Below are 15,240 nucleotides of genomic sequence, written 5' to 3'. Positions count from 1 at the left end.
CATCACGCTGAATTTGAGGAGCAGGGTCTGTGCTCAGGTTGGGATCTGGGGATTAAGCTGGAGCTCTTTTTCATGTTCTTGCGGTTATCTTTGCAAGTCAGACAAATCCATCCTCCTGCAGGGCAAATAGATCATCATTTGAGGGGGATGCACCTGGTAGCACCAGGGTTTGATGCAAGCAATTCCAGTTCATAAAGTTTGTGCTCTTCCTACTTCAGCTGTTTTCTCAGAAACATGAATACAATTTTCCACAAATGCAAACAGGAATAAAGGAAAGAAACAGAAGAGGGAAATTAAAGTACGTCAGAGGTCTTGGCAGGAAATCAGAACATTCTGGACCGCCTGTGTGAGAGGATGAGAGGAAGGCAGCCAACAACTAAACATATGCATATATACATAGAAGCAACACGATTTGTTTATCACAGATCTGGCAAGTTGTTGTTTGCGACGCAGTAAATGCTGCGGTCATGTGATCCTCCTGCAGAGTGTGTGCTCCTGTTTTAGCTTTAAATTAATGACATTTGTATCAATATGAGAACATTTAGTGAGAACTCTTCCTTTTCTGCTAACTGTTAGGTTTATGCCTAAGGTGGTAGCTGAGTTGCGATGTGCGTGTCTAGCCCTCAGAGTGAGGACCTTTTTCCCAATTTCACCATGAGATTGAGGACCAGCTGCTGCAAAGTGAGGACATTTTGCCGGTCCTCATATGCTATTTTGCTAATGGTTAGGTTTAGGGCTAAGGTGTCAATAGGTTAGGGTTAGAGTGCGGTATGCATTGGTAATGGTTAGGTTTAGGGTTAGTTTTAGGGTTACGGCATAGAAAGGTTTGAAAATGACTGAAAATCAATGGAAGTCAATAGGAGTCCTTACTACAATGGCAGAACCAGTATGTGTGTGTGTGTTTGTGTGTGAACGGGACACAGATGGTGGAGGAAATCTTGGTGAACTCAGATCAACAGCTTACCTACTGAGACTGTGAACATTAATGCTTTCTAACACAAACACACCCGGTTACCTGGGATCATAGAGATCACGCGTACGTTAAAATCCACACACACAAACGCACATACACCCAAACACACACACGTTTTACACCAACATTTATTTCAGTTACTGCATTTCACCCCTAATTGCTTTGCTTGAGTATATTCTTAAGCAAATCCTAGGTTTAAAATTGGGTTTTGCATCATTTGGACCAACCTTTGGTCTCTGTAAGGCCTGTAGGTCCTCAGAAGGTTAGTATCCTCTCTTTCTCTCTCTGTCACTTCAAACTTACTCACACTCATGGATCAGTAGCTCACCTGTGGAGGCTGAAAGCTTCTGCTTCCTCTCAGGGAAAAGCTGGCCACACGTCTCTCTGTGCGTGTGTGCTACTGTTTTGGCACCAGATTAAGTACAATTCTTTCACAATTTTACCATGAAATTGACTTTTTGCTTCTCCTAATTGGTAGGTTAGTTGAGTTTAGGTAAACACTAGGGTTATTTATCCCATATCTATTTATTTGTATAGAATTAGTGTCAGGGTTAGGGCATTAAAATGTCTAAAACTCGAAGTAAGTTGATGAGAGTCAATACAAAGTACAACTGCATATAGCCAGATGAACACATGTATGGTGTGTGTGGGTTTGTTCTTGTTCTTGCTGCATTTTACTAGCAAAATGGGAACCTTTTGTTTGAGAGCGATAATATAAACCCTTTTTTTTTCTTTTTCTTTTGGGGTTATGTTTAGAAAATATGGTGTGTTAAGTTTAGGTTTGGGATAGATGTTTGATATCCACTGGTAATGATACAGGAAGTTGTCTTGTCTTGCTCAGTGAAAAACAGCCAATCAAACATCAGGGTTTCCATGGAAGCAGCCCTAGTCCTGCCTCCTTTACTGTGGTGGATGTTTGAAAATCTAAATTAATTCCTGGTGTTTTCCAATAAATTAAATCAACAACCAATTGTTGTGTTATTTAAAAAAAAAAAAAAAAAACATTTTGAATGGACCACCTGTGTGTGTCTGATTTGATCTGAAGAACGTGAGGTAGGTCATGTGGGAAAGAGAGGAGCAGCTCCAGTTTATAGAGATTACATGGAGTTGCTTAATTTGTGTGAATCCCAGTGTGTAAAAGCTGAGGTCCAAATTAATTTTAACGGGCCGTATGTGATAACAGGAGGTGCAAATAAGTGCAGACATCAGATTCATAATTAGGTGATACGCCTTTTACAGGTCCAGGCAGCAGAAATGTGCTGTGAAAGCTGAGGATCATGTAACTCCTAAGAGACCAAAGACAGCAGGGATTACAAAGTGCTTTAGCACCTCAGCTTAGCTGCTGCACACTTTTCCGACATCTTCAATTCTCAACTCAATTCACAATCTGTTACTGTGATTAATTAGTCTACATAGAAAGCTTTTCTACAGTGGCCCTGGAGTGCAAACTGCAACTACAAATCTAAAAGCGCAACTACATTAAGAAAAACAAAACTACATAAAGCAAAGCGCAACTACATTAAGGAAAACAAAACTACATAAAGCAAAGCGCAACTACATTAAGGAAAACACAATTACATTAACCTACCAGAAAAGGTAGGTACCAGTGGGAAACATGAGACATCGCCTATTGGACGACGGCGCCGTTTGACCCTTGAACCGGAAGTCATTCTGCCTACTGCGGCTTTTGAAAACATGGATATTGTCGGCGCCCCAAACATAGCTGCCGTTATCCAGGAATATTTTGAATCAGGACATACGTACGAGGTGATACTGGATATGCTCAAGACTAATCACGAAATTTCAGTTAGTTTGCGTACACTGAAGACACACTTAAAAGAAGCTGGACTGTTCAGCTGACGCAACTTCTGGTTCAACGGTCAAACTGCGCCGTCGTCCAATCAGCGATGTCTCATGTTTCCCACTGGTACCTACCTTTTCCGGTAGGTTAATGTAATTGTGTTTTCCTTAATGTAGTTGCGCTTTGCTTTATGTAGTTTTGTTTTCCTTAATGTAGTTTCGCTTTGCTTTATGTAGTTACGATTTCCTTAATGTAGTTGCGCTTTTAGATTTGTAGTTGAAGTTTGCACTTCAGGGCCACCGTACTTTTTATAACCAACTACTTGTGTTGTTTTTTTTTTTCCCATTGTATGACTGCACATGATGCAAATGAGAAACAGTAGAAACTCAACCGACATTGTGGAGATTGAGAGTTGTCCTGGGGCCCGTTTAAAAAATCTGATTTCTGAAAAACACAAAGTCTTTTAAAACCTGAAATCAGGCAAACTCTGAGTTTTCAGTTTCATAAAGAGATTTTACTTAGCCTCAGTTTCTATTAACATGGTAAGATTCTCTCTAAGGTTAACCTGGTCAGGAGCAGGTCTGTCTCCATCCTCCTTGAAGCCGATCATTTTGTTTTATTTCCTGATTCAGTCAGGAGAGTTCTGTCGTAGTTATTTTGCAAACAATAAAAAGAAAATGATTTTCCTTGTTAAAAACACAACCATAGCATGTCCTTCATGTCCTTCATGTGGAGCGGAGGGGTTGAGCTGGTGTGCACTCATTAAATGATGACCTTTCAGCTCATATTCTCACATTTTCCTTTACTTTAGTGATCAAAATGTATGTTTAAATAGTTTTTATTTTACTATTTATTTAATTTGGACATGTTTTTTTTTTCATAAAAAGTGCATAATTATTCAGCAGCAATAACTGAAAGAAAGAAAGAAAGAAAGAAAGAAAGAAAGAAAGAAAGAAAGAAAGAAAGAAAGAAAGTAAGAAAGAAAGAAAGAAAGAAAGAAAGAAGATGTTTGCATCAGTAGTACCACAGTAATCCAGTTACCCACTGTACTGATTGAGTGACTCCCCATAATAGCTTCTTTATAACCCATCCTAATCCACCTCTTGCCAAACAGACACAACACAACACATTTATCTTTCAATTTAATTATTTTCTGCTTTATTTAGTTTTAAAGGACCTGTTTTCCTGTAAACTTTGACATATAAATCTCTTGAGCTGCTACAGGAGGAAAAACTGTCCTTCTACACCCGTTTAAACATTTAAACATGCGAGTCATTTGCTAAAACATTTGAATCAGGGTTTTCAGCTGCAGAGGTACTTTTAAAATATGCAAGGCCCCTAATCTCAAGGAGAAGGGTTTTGAACAGCTGGCTTGAACTCTGGCTAGAAACGTCATTTTTACATCCAAAGAAATGTGAGATGTGACAGAATTACAGTAGAGCTTGTTTGGTTTTAATTGTCAAGTAAACTCTCCCATATCTGTATATGTTTTTTTTTATCTTAGCTTTTTATTAACTCTAATGCCCTGGATGGTTTGGTAATACATTAATGCAAATACTGCAGTTTAAATATCAAAGATTTAGTTTGTGCAATGTTTGGACACATTTCTGAAGTTTCAAAGCTTTAGCTAATGAGGAATGTACAGTAAGTTAGCTTGTTTAATCTCTCTATAAGTGTTTATAAAGTTTACCAAAAGGATCTTCACTATGGTATTGGGTTATTTGCCACATTCTGGTTAGGGTTTATCGATTCATTGCGACTTTTTAGGAAGAGTCGGGCTCTGTCCTCATGGAGATGAGAGGAAATGTACTATTGAAGGTAATTTGTCGTCTCTGCAAATAACAACCTTTCCACTTGATGGCTCCAATCTGAAAATACTTCTAGTGGAATAAGGTTTTTGGCAGAAAGAATCCTGTTGATATAGAGGGATCCAAGAGATCTGCCGTGTTTGGAGAACCTAAATGATGATTTTTAGAAAAAGGATCCCAGGTTGGAAAAAATTCAAAGGGGTAATATCATTTTTTTTTTGTGTGTGCATGCGAGCCACGCTCCAATCTCCAATCCACTTTTCTTCTTTGAGCACATGGTTGAGACCTTTGCAGCTTTTTTTCAGGTTTCCTTCTAAAATTGCCTCATTTTTAGTTTTTTTTTCCAACAACTCTAACCAGTTCTACTGTCCTTGTTAATGAATAAGCAGCCCCACAGCATGGTGCTGCCACTACCATTCATCACAGAGGAGAAGTCTTTCACCTTCATCTCTCTGTGTTGGTATATCAGCCTAAAGTTTGATCTCTTTCCTTGTGGAAATGTTTTGAAAGCTATAACACACTGTATTTTAACTCCTATTTTTATGTCCGCCCTCCCCCCGCATTTCTACTAACTCACCCTCTGACTTGTCTCCACAGCTATGAGGAGTGTGTCGGACCAGATTCCACTCAGATCTACATCCCAACCGATGACCCGCCTCCCTACTCCCTGCTGGACCCCTGTCAGAGCCTGGCCGAGCCAGAACAGAATCCCACACACTCCGGTCCAGATGCCTCCCAGCGCTGTGGGGAGACGTCAGCCAGCGCTGCCTGGCCTTCCTCCACCTCCTCCTCCTCCTCCCACTATTCCCTGGGACTGCATGAGGGGGAGCAGCAACACGTTGCATCTATTTCCTTCCCCCTGGAGGCAGCACCACCTTACGAGGCAGTGCTGGCTGAGCAGAGGCAGCCCCTCCCTCTCATGCCATGTGACCTTACTAAACACCATTCGGAGAGGGACTACGGCGAAAACTCCCAGCAACTCCCAGCCGGCCAGATCTCCTAAGACTATTAATTTGTTTTGCTCACCTAAGCTCTCAGCTGGCCCCTGGTTATTGAAACTAACACTTTGCTAGGAGCAGCTGTGCACCAAACAGTGGAAAGCAACAATGTGTGAACTTCTTCCATACAGCTGCCAACAGAACATAGGCACAGAAGCCGTGGGGAACCATTATGCTGCAGTGGCAAATTTGCCAGAAGAGAAACTGTTCGCCTGGTTGGTTGTTTTTTTCTTCCAGGTGGCTTATCCAGAGAGGATGCTCTGCCTGTTTCACTACATGGTTCCTTTTTTTCCAGGTTATTGTTTCGTGAATTAGGATGCTTAAAAGACAGAGCAGCACACTGAGTTTAATAATTCAGATTTCTTTACTTTTCTTCTAGTTTTATATTACATGACCAGCACAGAGCTAAAGTCGTTATAGGCTGTAGACTTTAGAGCAGTGGTGGTTCCTATATAACTGGAGCCTCCTTCCATGCAGAACCTCACCCACTAAGTCCTCGGTTTGAAAACTTAAAAACTTACACTATATTGCCGAAGGTATGTGTTGCTATGTGTTTACAAACCTTGGAATCTGAGTGATTTAATCAAAAGGGTTTAACATTTTTCCTGCCTCCCTTTCAGCTTTCCAGAAAAAAAATTCTTAGGTCAGAAACTGATGTTTGATGAGAAATCCAGTTCAGTTCGTCTGCTCTGAATCAGATTGAAAACAGGACCAAACACTGAGAGATCTTTCCTCACCAAATACACAACTGTTATAATCAATAGAAGCATTTAGTGTCTTGGAACAACATCTATGGAGCACCAGCTATACTATATCTAATAATAAATACAGAAATAAATAAATGCTCGATAAATAAATAAGCATACAATTAATTACCCCCAAAAATACAATAAACAAACAAATGTAAGTTAAAATAATACATCCATCCATCCATCCATCCATCTTCCTCTGCTTATCCGGGGTCGGGTCGCGGGGGCAGCAGCTTAAGAAGGGAGGCCCAGACTTCCCTCTCCCCAGCCACTTCTTCCAGCTCTTCAGGAGGAACCCCAAGGCGTTCCCAGGCCAGCCGAGAAACATAGTCTCTCCAGCGTGTCCTGGGTCTTCCCTGGGGCCTCCCCCCGGTGGGACGTGCCCGGAACACCTCACCAGGGAGGCGTCCAGGAGGCATCCTAAACAGATGCCCAAGCCACCTCAACTGGCTCCTCTCGACGTGGAGGAGCAGCAGCTCTACTCCGAGTCCCTCCCGGATGACCGAGCTTCTCACCCTATCTCTAAGGGAGAGCCCAGCCACCCTACGGAGGAAACCCATTTCGGCCGCTTGTATCCGCAATCTCGTTCTTTCGGTCATGACCCAGAGTTCATGACCATAGATGAGGGTAGGAACGTAGATCGACCGGTAAATCGAGAGCTTCGCTTTTTGACTCAGCTCTCTCTTCACCACGACGGACCGGTACAGCGACCGCTTCACGGCAGACGCTGCACCAATCCGCCTGTCGATCTCCCGCTCCCTTCTTCCCTCATTCGTGAACAAGATCCCCAGATATTTAAACTCCTCCACTTGGGGCAGGACACCCCCCCTGACCCGGAGAAGGCACTCTACCCTTTTCCGGCTCAAGACCATGGCCTCGGATTTGGAGGCACTGATCCCCATCCCGGCCGCTTCACACTCGGCTGCGAACCGATCCAGCGAGAGCTGCAGATCACGACCTGATGAAGCCAATAGGACCACATCATCTGCAAAAAGCAGAGACGCAATCCTAAGGCCACCAAAACGGATCCCCTCAACACCTTGGCTGCGCCTAGAAATTCTGTCCATGAAGGTAATGAACAGTATCGGTGACAAAGGGCAGCCCTGGCGAAGTCCAACTCTCACCGGAAACGAGCCCGACTTACTGCCGGCAATGCGGACCAAACTCTGACACCGGTCATACAGGGACCTGACAGCCCGTATCAAAGGGCCTGGCACCCCGTATTCCCAGAGAACCCCCCACAGGGCCCCCCGAGGGACACGGTCGAACGCCTTCTCCAAGTCCACAAAACACATGTAGACTGGTTGGGCGAACTCCCATGCACCCTCCAGGACCCTGCTGAGGGTGTAGAGCTGGTCCAGCGTTCCACGACCAGGACGGAAACCACACTGCTCTTCCTGAATCCGAGGTTCGACTATCCGACGGACCCTCCTCTCCAGCACCCCCGAATAGACCTTGCCGAGGAGGCTTAAGAGTGTGACTCCCCTGTAATTGGAGCACACCCTCCGGTCCCCCTTTTTGAACAGGGGGACCACCACCCCAGTCTGCCAATCCAGGGGGACTGCCCCCGATGTCCATGCAATGTTGAAGAGTCGTGTCAGCCAACACAACCCTACAACATCCAGGACCTTCAGGAACTCCGGGCGGATCTCATCCACCCCCGGGGCCCTGCCACCGAGGAGCTTTTTAACCACCTCGGCGACCTCGCCCACAGAGATTGGAGAGCCCAGTCCAGAGTCCCCAGGCCCAGCTTCCTCAATGGAAGACATGTTGGTGGGATTGAGGAGGTCTTCGAAGTATTCCGCCCACCGACCCACAACGTCCCGAGTCGAGGTCAGCAGCACACCATCCCCACTATAAACAGTGTTGGTGCTGCACTGCTTCCCCCTCCTGAGACGCCGGATGGCGTACCAGAATCGCTTCGGAGCCGTACGGAAGTCTTTCTCCATGGCCTCTCCAAACTCCTCCCACACCCGAGTTTTTGCCTCAGCAACCATCCGAGCCGCATGCCGCTTCGCCCGCCGGTACCCATCAGCTGATTCCAGAGTCCCACAGGCCAAAAAGGCTCGATAGGCCTCCCTCTTCAACCTGACAGCATCCCTCACCGGAGGTGTCCACCAACGGGTTCGAGGGTTGCCGCCACGACAGGCACCGACAACCTTGCGGCCGCAGCTCAGATAAGCTGCCTCGACAATGGAGGAACGGAACATGGTCCACCCGGACTCAATGTCCCCCACCTCCCCCGGGATGTGTTCGAAGTTCTGCCGGAGATGGGAGTTAAAGCTCCGCCTAACAGGGGACTCTGCCAGACGTTCCCAGCAGACCCTCACAACACGTTTGGGCCTGCCAGGTCTGACCGGCATCCTCCCCCACCACCGGAGCCAACTCACCACCAGGTAGTGGTCAGTGGAAAGCTCAGCACCTCTCTTCACCCGAGTGTCCAAGACATACGGCCGCAAGTCCGATGAAACGATGACAAAGTCGATCATCGAACTGCGGCCTAGGGTGTCCTGGTGCCATGTGCACATATGGACACCCTTATGCTCAAACATGGTGTTCGTTATGGACAATCCATGACGAGCAGAGAAGTCCAACAACAGAACACCACTCGAGTTCAGATCAGGGCGGCCATTCCTCCCAACCACGCCCCTCCAGGTCTCACTGTCATTGCCCACGTGAGCGCTGAAGTCTCCCAGCAGAACAAGGGAATCCCCAGGAGGGGCACCCTCCAGTACCCCCTCTAAGGACTCCAAGAAGGGTGGGTAATCTGAACTGTTGTTCGGCCCGTAAGCACAGACAACAGTCAGAACCCGTCCCCCCACCCGTAGGCGGAGGGAGGCTACCCTCTCGTTCACCGGGGTAAACCCGGTGAACGGTGAAATAATACAGTAAAACATAAATGTATATATCTCTTGGTTAGCTTCTTTGTAATAATAACCTTATTGATTTATGTGCATGTTACAATATTTTGTCTGCTTTATTTTTGTGTTATTTATTTAAATGCTAACCAACCAATGGGTATAAATAAATACATAAAAAAAAATAAGTAATTAATGAATAAGGTTGAAAATTATAATGGACAATATATAAATAAAGTAGTTATTACAAAGGCGAATAGAGAAAAGAAGCTATTTAAAAAAGGAAAAAAAATTTATGTCTCGCTGTATTATTTAATTTCTACCCACATTTATTTGTTTATTGTATTTTTGGGGACCATTAATTGTATGCTTATTTATTTATTGAGCAATTAATTAAGTTCTGTATTTATTTTTAAATATGGCAGAGTTGATCCTCAGTAAACAGCGAGGAGTGGACGGCGTGCCTGTAAAAATTCGATTCAAAACTATTTTTGCCCGACATCACAGTAAATATCAGAAATCACATCGATCCATCCATAAAAAGAAGATTAACAACATCCAGATTTTTACTACAGATGGTTATATTTTCTTTAAAATTTACAAATATTTTTATATATGTGTGTATATTATCAACTACGCACATTAGATCTAATACTGGGCAGCCTATATTACTATACATAAATAATCAACAATTGAAATACACAAATAAAAACAACACAGGTTCTCTGCATTCAGTTTTTATTTGTGGAATAAAAACTCCTGAAAAAAAAAAAAAAAAAAGATGAAAAAGTTTTAGCGTTTTAAATCGATGCTGACAGGCTTTTAATGCGTGATCTGCACATGTTCCTTGGAGCGCCTGTGGGCTTTGCACTGCAATGGAGCGGACATCATCTATATTAGAGGGTGGACACAAAGTGTAAATTGGGGGTTAATGCTCACTATGTACCGTCTGTGAGCTAATCTAAAGGTCTTTTAACATTTGAAGACCTGTAGCTATCCTCTAGCTCTGCCCACAGTGTCATAATTTTATCTGGACTACCACTTGGAGGATAAGTTGCTGTCATTCCTATTCACCTATTATTCTGCAAAATGGTACCAAAACCTAGCATTGGAGTATTTGCTCACAAGGAAATTTCACAACTGGATATTTTATCACTTGGCACCTTATAACAGGGCCACACTGACCTCCTACAGTCTGGCTGCCTCCATGCTTTGATTGGGAGTGGTGACCTCATACTTTTGGCAGTATTTTGTAGCTAAATTTCCTCTTCCTCTCTAAATCTTAAACTATGTATTACAAAATATATCCTTTGACTAATCCAGTTCAGATTAAATCATTTGGAGTATTTTACATTTTAAAATACAGATAATCAATTAAAAACCTGTATCAGTTGAGCCGGAATTGAGATGTTAGGGAGCGATGTCCTTCTTATCAACAACTGCTGTACCTGTTCAGTAATTTCCTTTAAGGTGGTAATAACCTAACAAGTACAAGTACCGACTTTGTCATAAGTGCATTATGAAGTTAACCTGACTCCGCCAGATGGATTTGCTCCACATATCCATCTGGAAACCTTCCGTAGAAGTAATTTTGGGAAGGGGCGAAAATACTGGTTAGCTGATTGGCCTATGTTGGTGATAGACGGGCCAAATAAACCAATCAGATCAACGAAGCATATGACGTACTAACAGAGCGACGACGAAGAGGAGCCAATTGATAGATCAAACTCTTTGCGAAACCAGTCGGGAAAAGAGCAGTGAAGAAATACAGTGTCATTCCGATAAAACTTGCTCGATAGCCACTCTAACGCTAGTTTCATCGGCTGAAGCCGCCATGTTCTTTAGACTGAACTGTCCCGCTTCTCGTTGCGTCACACCTCAACCCGTCTCAAAGCCAACGCTGATTGGACGTTCGTTTGGTGAACGGCTCCAAATTTTCTTCAACGGAGAGTCTCCAGGCTGATCTGCGAGTGAAATCTTGAAAGCTCACGAGATCAGGATGGTCTCACAAGGCTATTATGAAGTAACCAAGAAGCTGCCTGTTCTTCCTGTGTGTTTTATTTAAAGCTTTTAGTAAAGCAGCAGGGTCAAAAATCCAACGTTGAATGTTAAATCTTCTCAGAACCCGATTGGAGAGAGGCTCAGCTTGCTCTGTTTTTGTTGAAACACTTCCTATTAAGGGCTCTGGTTTTAATATTGCGCTAAAACTGGAACCAAGCAGCGACATGTAGCTTTTAAGCCTGCCATCGCCAGAGGCTGGCCTGATGCAATGGAGATTTTAACACACAAAACTGTAGATTTTAACAAACTGTTCCTCCAGAAACAGAAACTTTTGCTGCAAGAATGAAGTACCTGAAGGGAGAAGGAAAATAAAATATTTGAAAAAAAAATCAGTTCGTATTTAGCCCCATTTACTCCGATATCCCTAAATAAATTCAAATGCAACACATCTTTCCTATGCTCCATTAAAATCTAATATAGAATCCGTGGTAAAATGGGACAGTTTATGTTCAAAGCTAGTCTCCACCCATCCAGTCTGACTGACTTATTTTAGTTTTAGCTCCATCAGGGGCTTCTACAGTTCTCCTGTAAGACAGAACACTAAAAGAGATGCTTCCAGCAACCTTGAAGGAACCATTATATCCTTGATAGCAAAACATTTAGGCTGCATTTACACCTGTCACATTAAGTCAACTTTAAACGGACCAGAGTTCCTTTCCCCAACTTTTTCTGAGACCCACTTTTTGAGCTGGTCTCGGTGGTCCGCTACTAAAAGGATACTGGTGCAGACTGCATTAGGTATTAGTACAAATGCAGAAAACGTATGTTGGACACCATGCAGTAGCAGCCATTCAGAATGGCCCTTCTCAGTCAAATGCCAGCCGAATAGCAGCACAGCGAAATCCCCTCCATCTTCCAGCCACTGCAGTGACTCCCTGTTGCATATTTTTTACTCTGAATCCACCCTTTCACTGAATTACAGGGTCTGACCAGGAGATGACGCTTCTCTTTAGATCTTAATGTCCACACATCATGACAGAAAGAATATTTTAGTACAAAGATTGATGTTTAAAAAGGGACCAGTCATGGGCCCATCAAGGAAAGTGGGGAAATTTTGAATGGCTACTACTGTGATGGTATTGATAAAGATCAAATTTTACCTGCCGGCAAGAATTTATTCCTGTTTTAAAGAATTGCAGTATGAAGGACCAACTCTGCCATATTTAAAAATAAATACAGAAATAAATAAATGCTCAATAAATGTATAAGCATACAATTAATTGCCAACAAAAAAGTGAGAAATAAATGTATATAACTCTTAATTAGCTTCTTTATTTATTTGCCTTTGTAATATTTACCTTATTTATTTTTCTGTCCTTTATAATCTTCAACTTTATTTTTTAATTACTTATATTTTTAAGTATTTATTTATGTGCATGTTATAATATTTTTGTCTGTTTTATTCTTCCTTTGTATTTTTTTACCTTAGTTATTTCTTCGCCGCTGTTTATTTCTCTCTGCCCTTTTTACATTTCTCTATGCATTTCTGCCTCATTATGCAAATGAGGAGCGGTTGTGTCCTAGAGAGTCAACTTCTGCTCATTGGTTGGCTTGGCGGTCCATCTTCTTAACTCACAGAGCTCAGAGTACTAAGTTAAATGTTCTCTTTTCTGTTGCTGTTGTTCAATAAAAGTACGTTTTAAGATCATTTGAGGCGAGAACCTTATACTTTTAAGCATCACCATATGGCCCATTCACAGATTTAATGCGTAATTTAAAAGAAAATGTGACGAACTTGAGAGGACCGTGGCAACCAGCGGAGCTCCGAAGCTGACGGCAGCCAGGTCTAACCACAGCCCATCTGCAGCGGCCCTCTCTCGGCATAACCGTGTGTGAAGCGTGTTGGTTAGCATTTTACTACATGGGTCGAATCTACAGGAGGAGAGTCTGATGTCGAGTCTGAAGTCATTAGAACTTGAGTAGGGACTTTGCCAAACTTTGCCAAATACAACAAAAAATCGCCATCATAGCCTGGCTATAGACCTGGCTGCCGTCAGCTTCGGAGCTCCGCTGGTTGCCACGGTCCTCTCAAGTTCGTCACATTTTCTTTTAAATTACGCATTAAATCTGTGAATGGGCCATATGGTGATGCTTAAAAGTATAAGGTTCTTGCCTCAAATGATCTTAAAACGTACTTTTATTGAACAACATCAACAGAAAAGAGAACATTTAACTTAGTACTCTGAGCTCTGTGAGTTAAGAAGATGGGCCGCCAAGCCAACCAATGAGCAGAAGTTGACTCTCTAGGACACAACCCCTCCTCATTTGCATAATGAGGCATAAATGCATAGAGAAATGTAAAAAGGGCAGAGAGAAATAAACAGCAGCGAAGAAATAACTAAGGTAAAAAAATACAAAGGAAGAATAAAACAGACAAAAATATTATAACATGCACATAAATAAATACTTAAAAATATAAGTAATTAAAAAATAAAGTTGAAGATGATAAAGGACAGAAAAATAAATAAGGTAAATATTACAAAGGCAAATAATTAAAGAAGCTAATTAAGAGTTATATACATTTATGTCTCACTTTTTTATTGGCAATTAATTGTATGCTTATACATTTAATGAGCATTTATTTATTTCTGTATTTATTTTTAAATATGGCAGAGTTGGTCCTTCATATTGCAGCCGTAATAAATGCATAAATACAACAAAACCGAGGTTCTGAAAGCAGAACTCTCAGAGTAGTTTGCCTCAATTTGCAGGTCTGTGCTTGCTCCTGCCGTAGTCATTTCGTAGCTTTGCTGTGAGTTATAGCCCCCTTCATATAGTTCAGTTTAAATGCAAACCTTGAACAAGTAAAACAGATACAAGAACTTCCCTTTTGTTTTACTCTAAAGTCTACTCTATAACTTTAATAAAAATATTTTAAATATTCCGCCCAAAATCTCAACCATAATGTTTTCTACCTAAATAACTGCCAATGACTCTGTTTCTTCGTTTCCACAATCCCAAAGCTTTTCAGATCCACTCTTCCTTCCTTGTTTCAATGATTCCGTCTTGCATATACAGAGACAAAGAGGCGGCGTTTGTTTGGAGGTAGTATGGGGAGTAAAAACCCCAGTTTTCCTGGAGACACTAAGACCTGTAGACATCATTTTAATCACTGGTTATTAAAGCAGGAAGTCATTAGTCGACCAAGCTTTAATAACTCTAAAAATGTGGTTTGCAACTTTTAAAATAGTTTGTTTCGTGTAATTAGCATTTATACCTTTACTTGTAAAATGCTCATTGTTACTGAAATGTTTTGTTAAAAGATGTGCCTAAAAGCTTCCTTCCACCTCATCCTCACTGTTGGATCCAGCTCTGTAGCTGTAGTGCAGATATTAGTCCGGTGATCAGCGGTGTAATTTTAAGGCACATTTTATCAAATAAATTCCTTTTTCGATTTTTAAAGGGAGATTTTATCGGAGAAAAAGAAATTAATCATTCATTTGGTAAAAAAAAAAAAAAATTGGGGTTTAAAGCACTGTTTTGACCTTTAAGTCTTTATTTTTATATATTTATTAAGGATTAACAACAGTTTATGTTTAAATAAAATGAGTAAAAATCCTTTTCCTGCAAAGCTTTCAGTTTTATCATTTAGAGATGTCCCAATCCAATACTGATATTGGATATCTGATATCAGACAAAAATAAATATCAGATTATATTGGCCTGCAAAATCTGTGATATTGGAATAAAACATTGTCTAAAGATAAAGTCACATGTTGGTTATTAATCAATGGGTTGTTCTCATCCCTATTGCTGCTGACTGTTGCTCTCTGCTTGAGCAATATAATTTGGTCAAACCTTTTCTAACAATCCACAACACAAAATAAGTATTAAAGCATCCATGATTTATGCTGATATCATACAGGTTTATCTTTTTGTCTCGCAGCTCATTTAATATAGTGGAGACTTGGAACATTAACAAAACTTTTTTTCCTTTTCTCTACACTCTGAGATTAATTGGCCTTAAACAACAATGTATTTATATTAACCTTA

The 15,240-nt window shown here is 41.8% G+C and overlaps 1 protein-coding gene across 1 annotated transcript in view; it reads left to right on the top strand.

The window, feature by feature from the left end:
- The window catches only part of bean1 (brain expressed, associated with NEDD4, 1), a 77,362-nt gene extending 71,354 nt beyond the window's left edge, over positions 1–6,008 (top strand). Inside the window, exon 5 of the mRNA XM_038299386.1 lies at positions 5,180–6,008. Coding sequence (XP_038155314.1) covers positions 5,180–5,585 — 406 coding nt within the window. The 3' untranslated portion in view covers positions 5,586–6,008. The remainder of the gene's footprint in view (positions 1–5,179) is intronic.
- Positions 6,009–15,240: the final 9,232 nt, after the last annotated feature.

The sequence above is a fragment of the Cyprinodon tularosa genome, unplaced genomic scaffold (assembly GCF_016077235.1).
Source record: "Cyprinodon tularosa strain WSP-4 unplaced genomic scaffold, ASM1607723v1 ctg428, whole genome shotgun sequence".
In the NCBI taxonomy this organism is placed as follows: Eukaryota; Metazoa; Chordata; class Actinopteri; order Cyprinodontiformes; family Cyprinodontidae; genus Cyprinodon; species Cyprinodon tularosa.
Note: the sequence above shows the minus strand (reverse complement) of the source record. Positions and strands in the feature narration are given on the sequence as shown.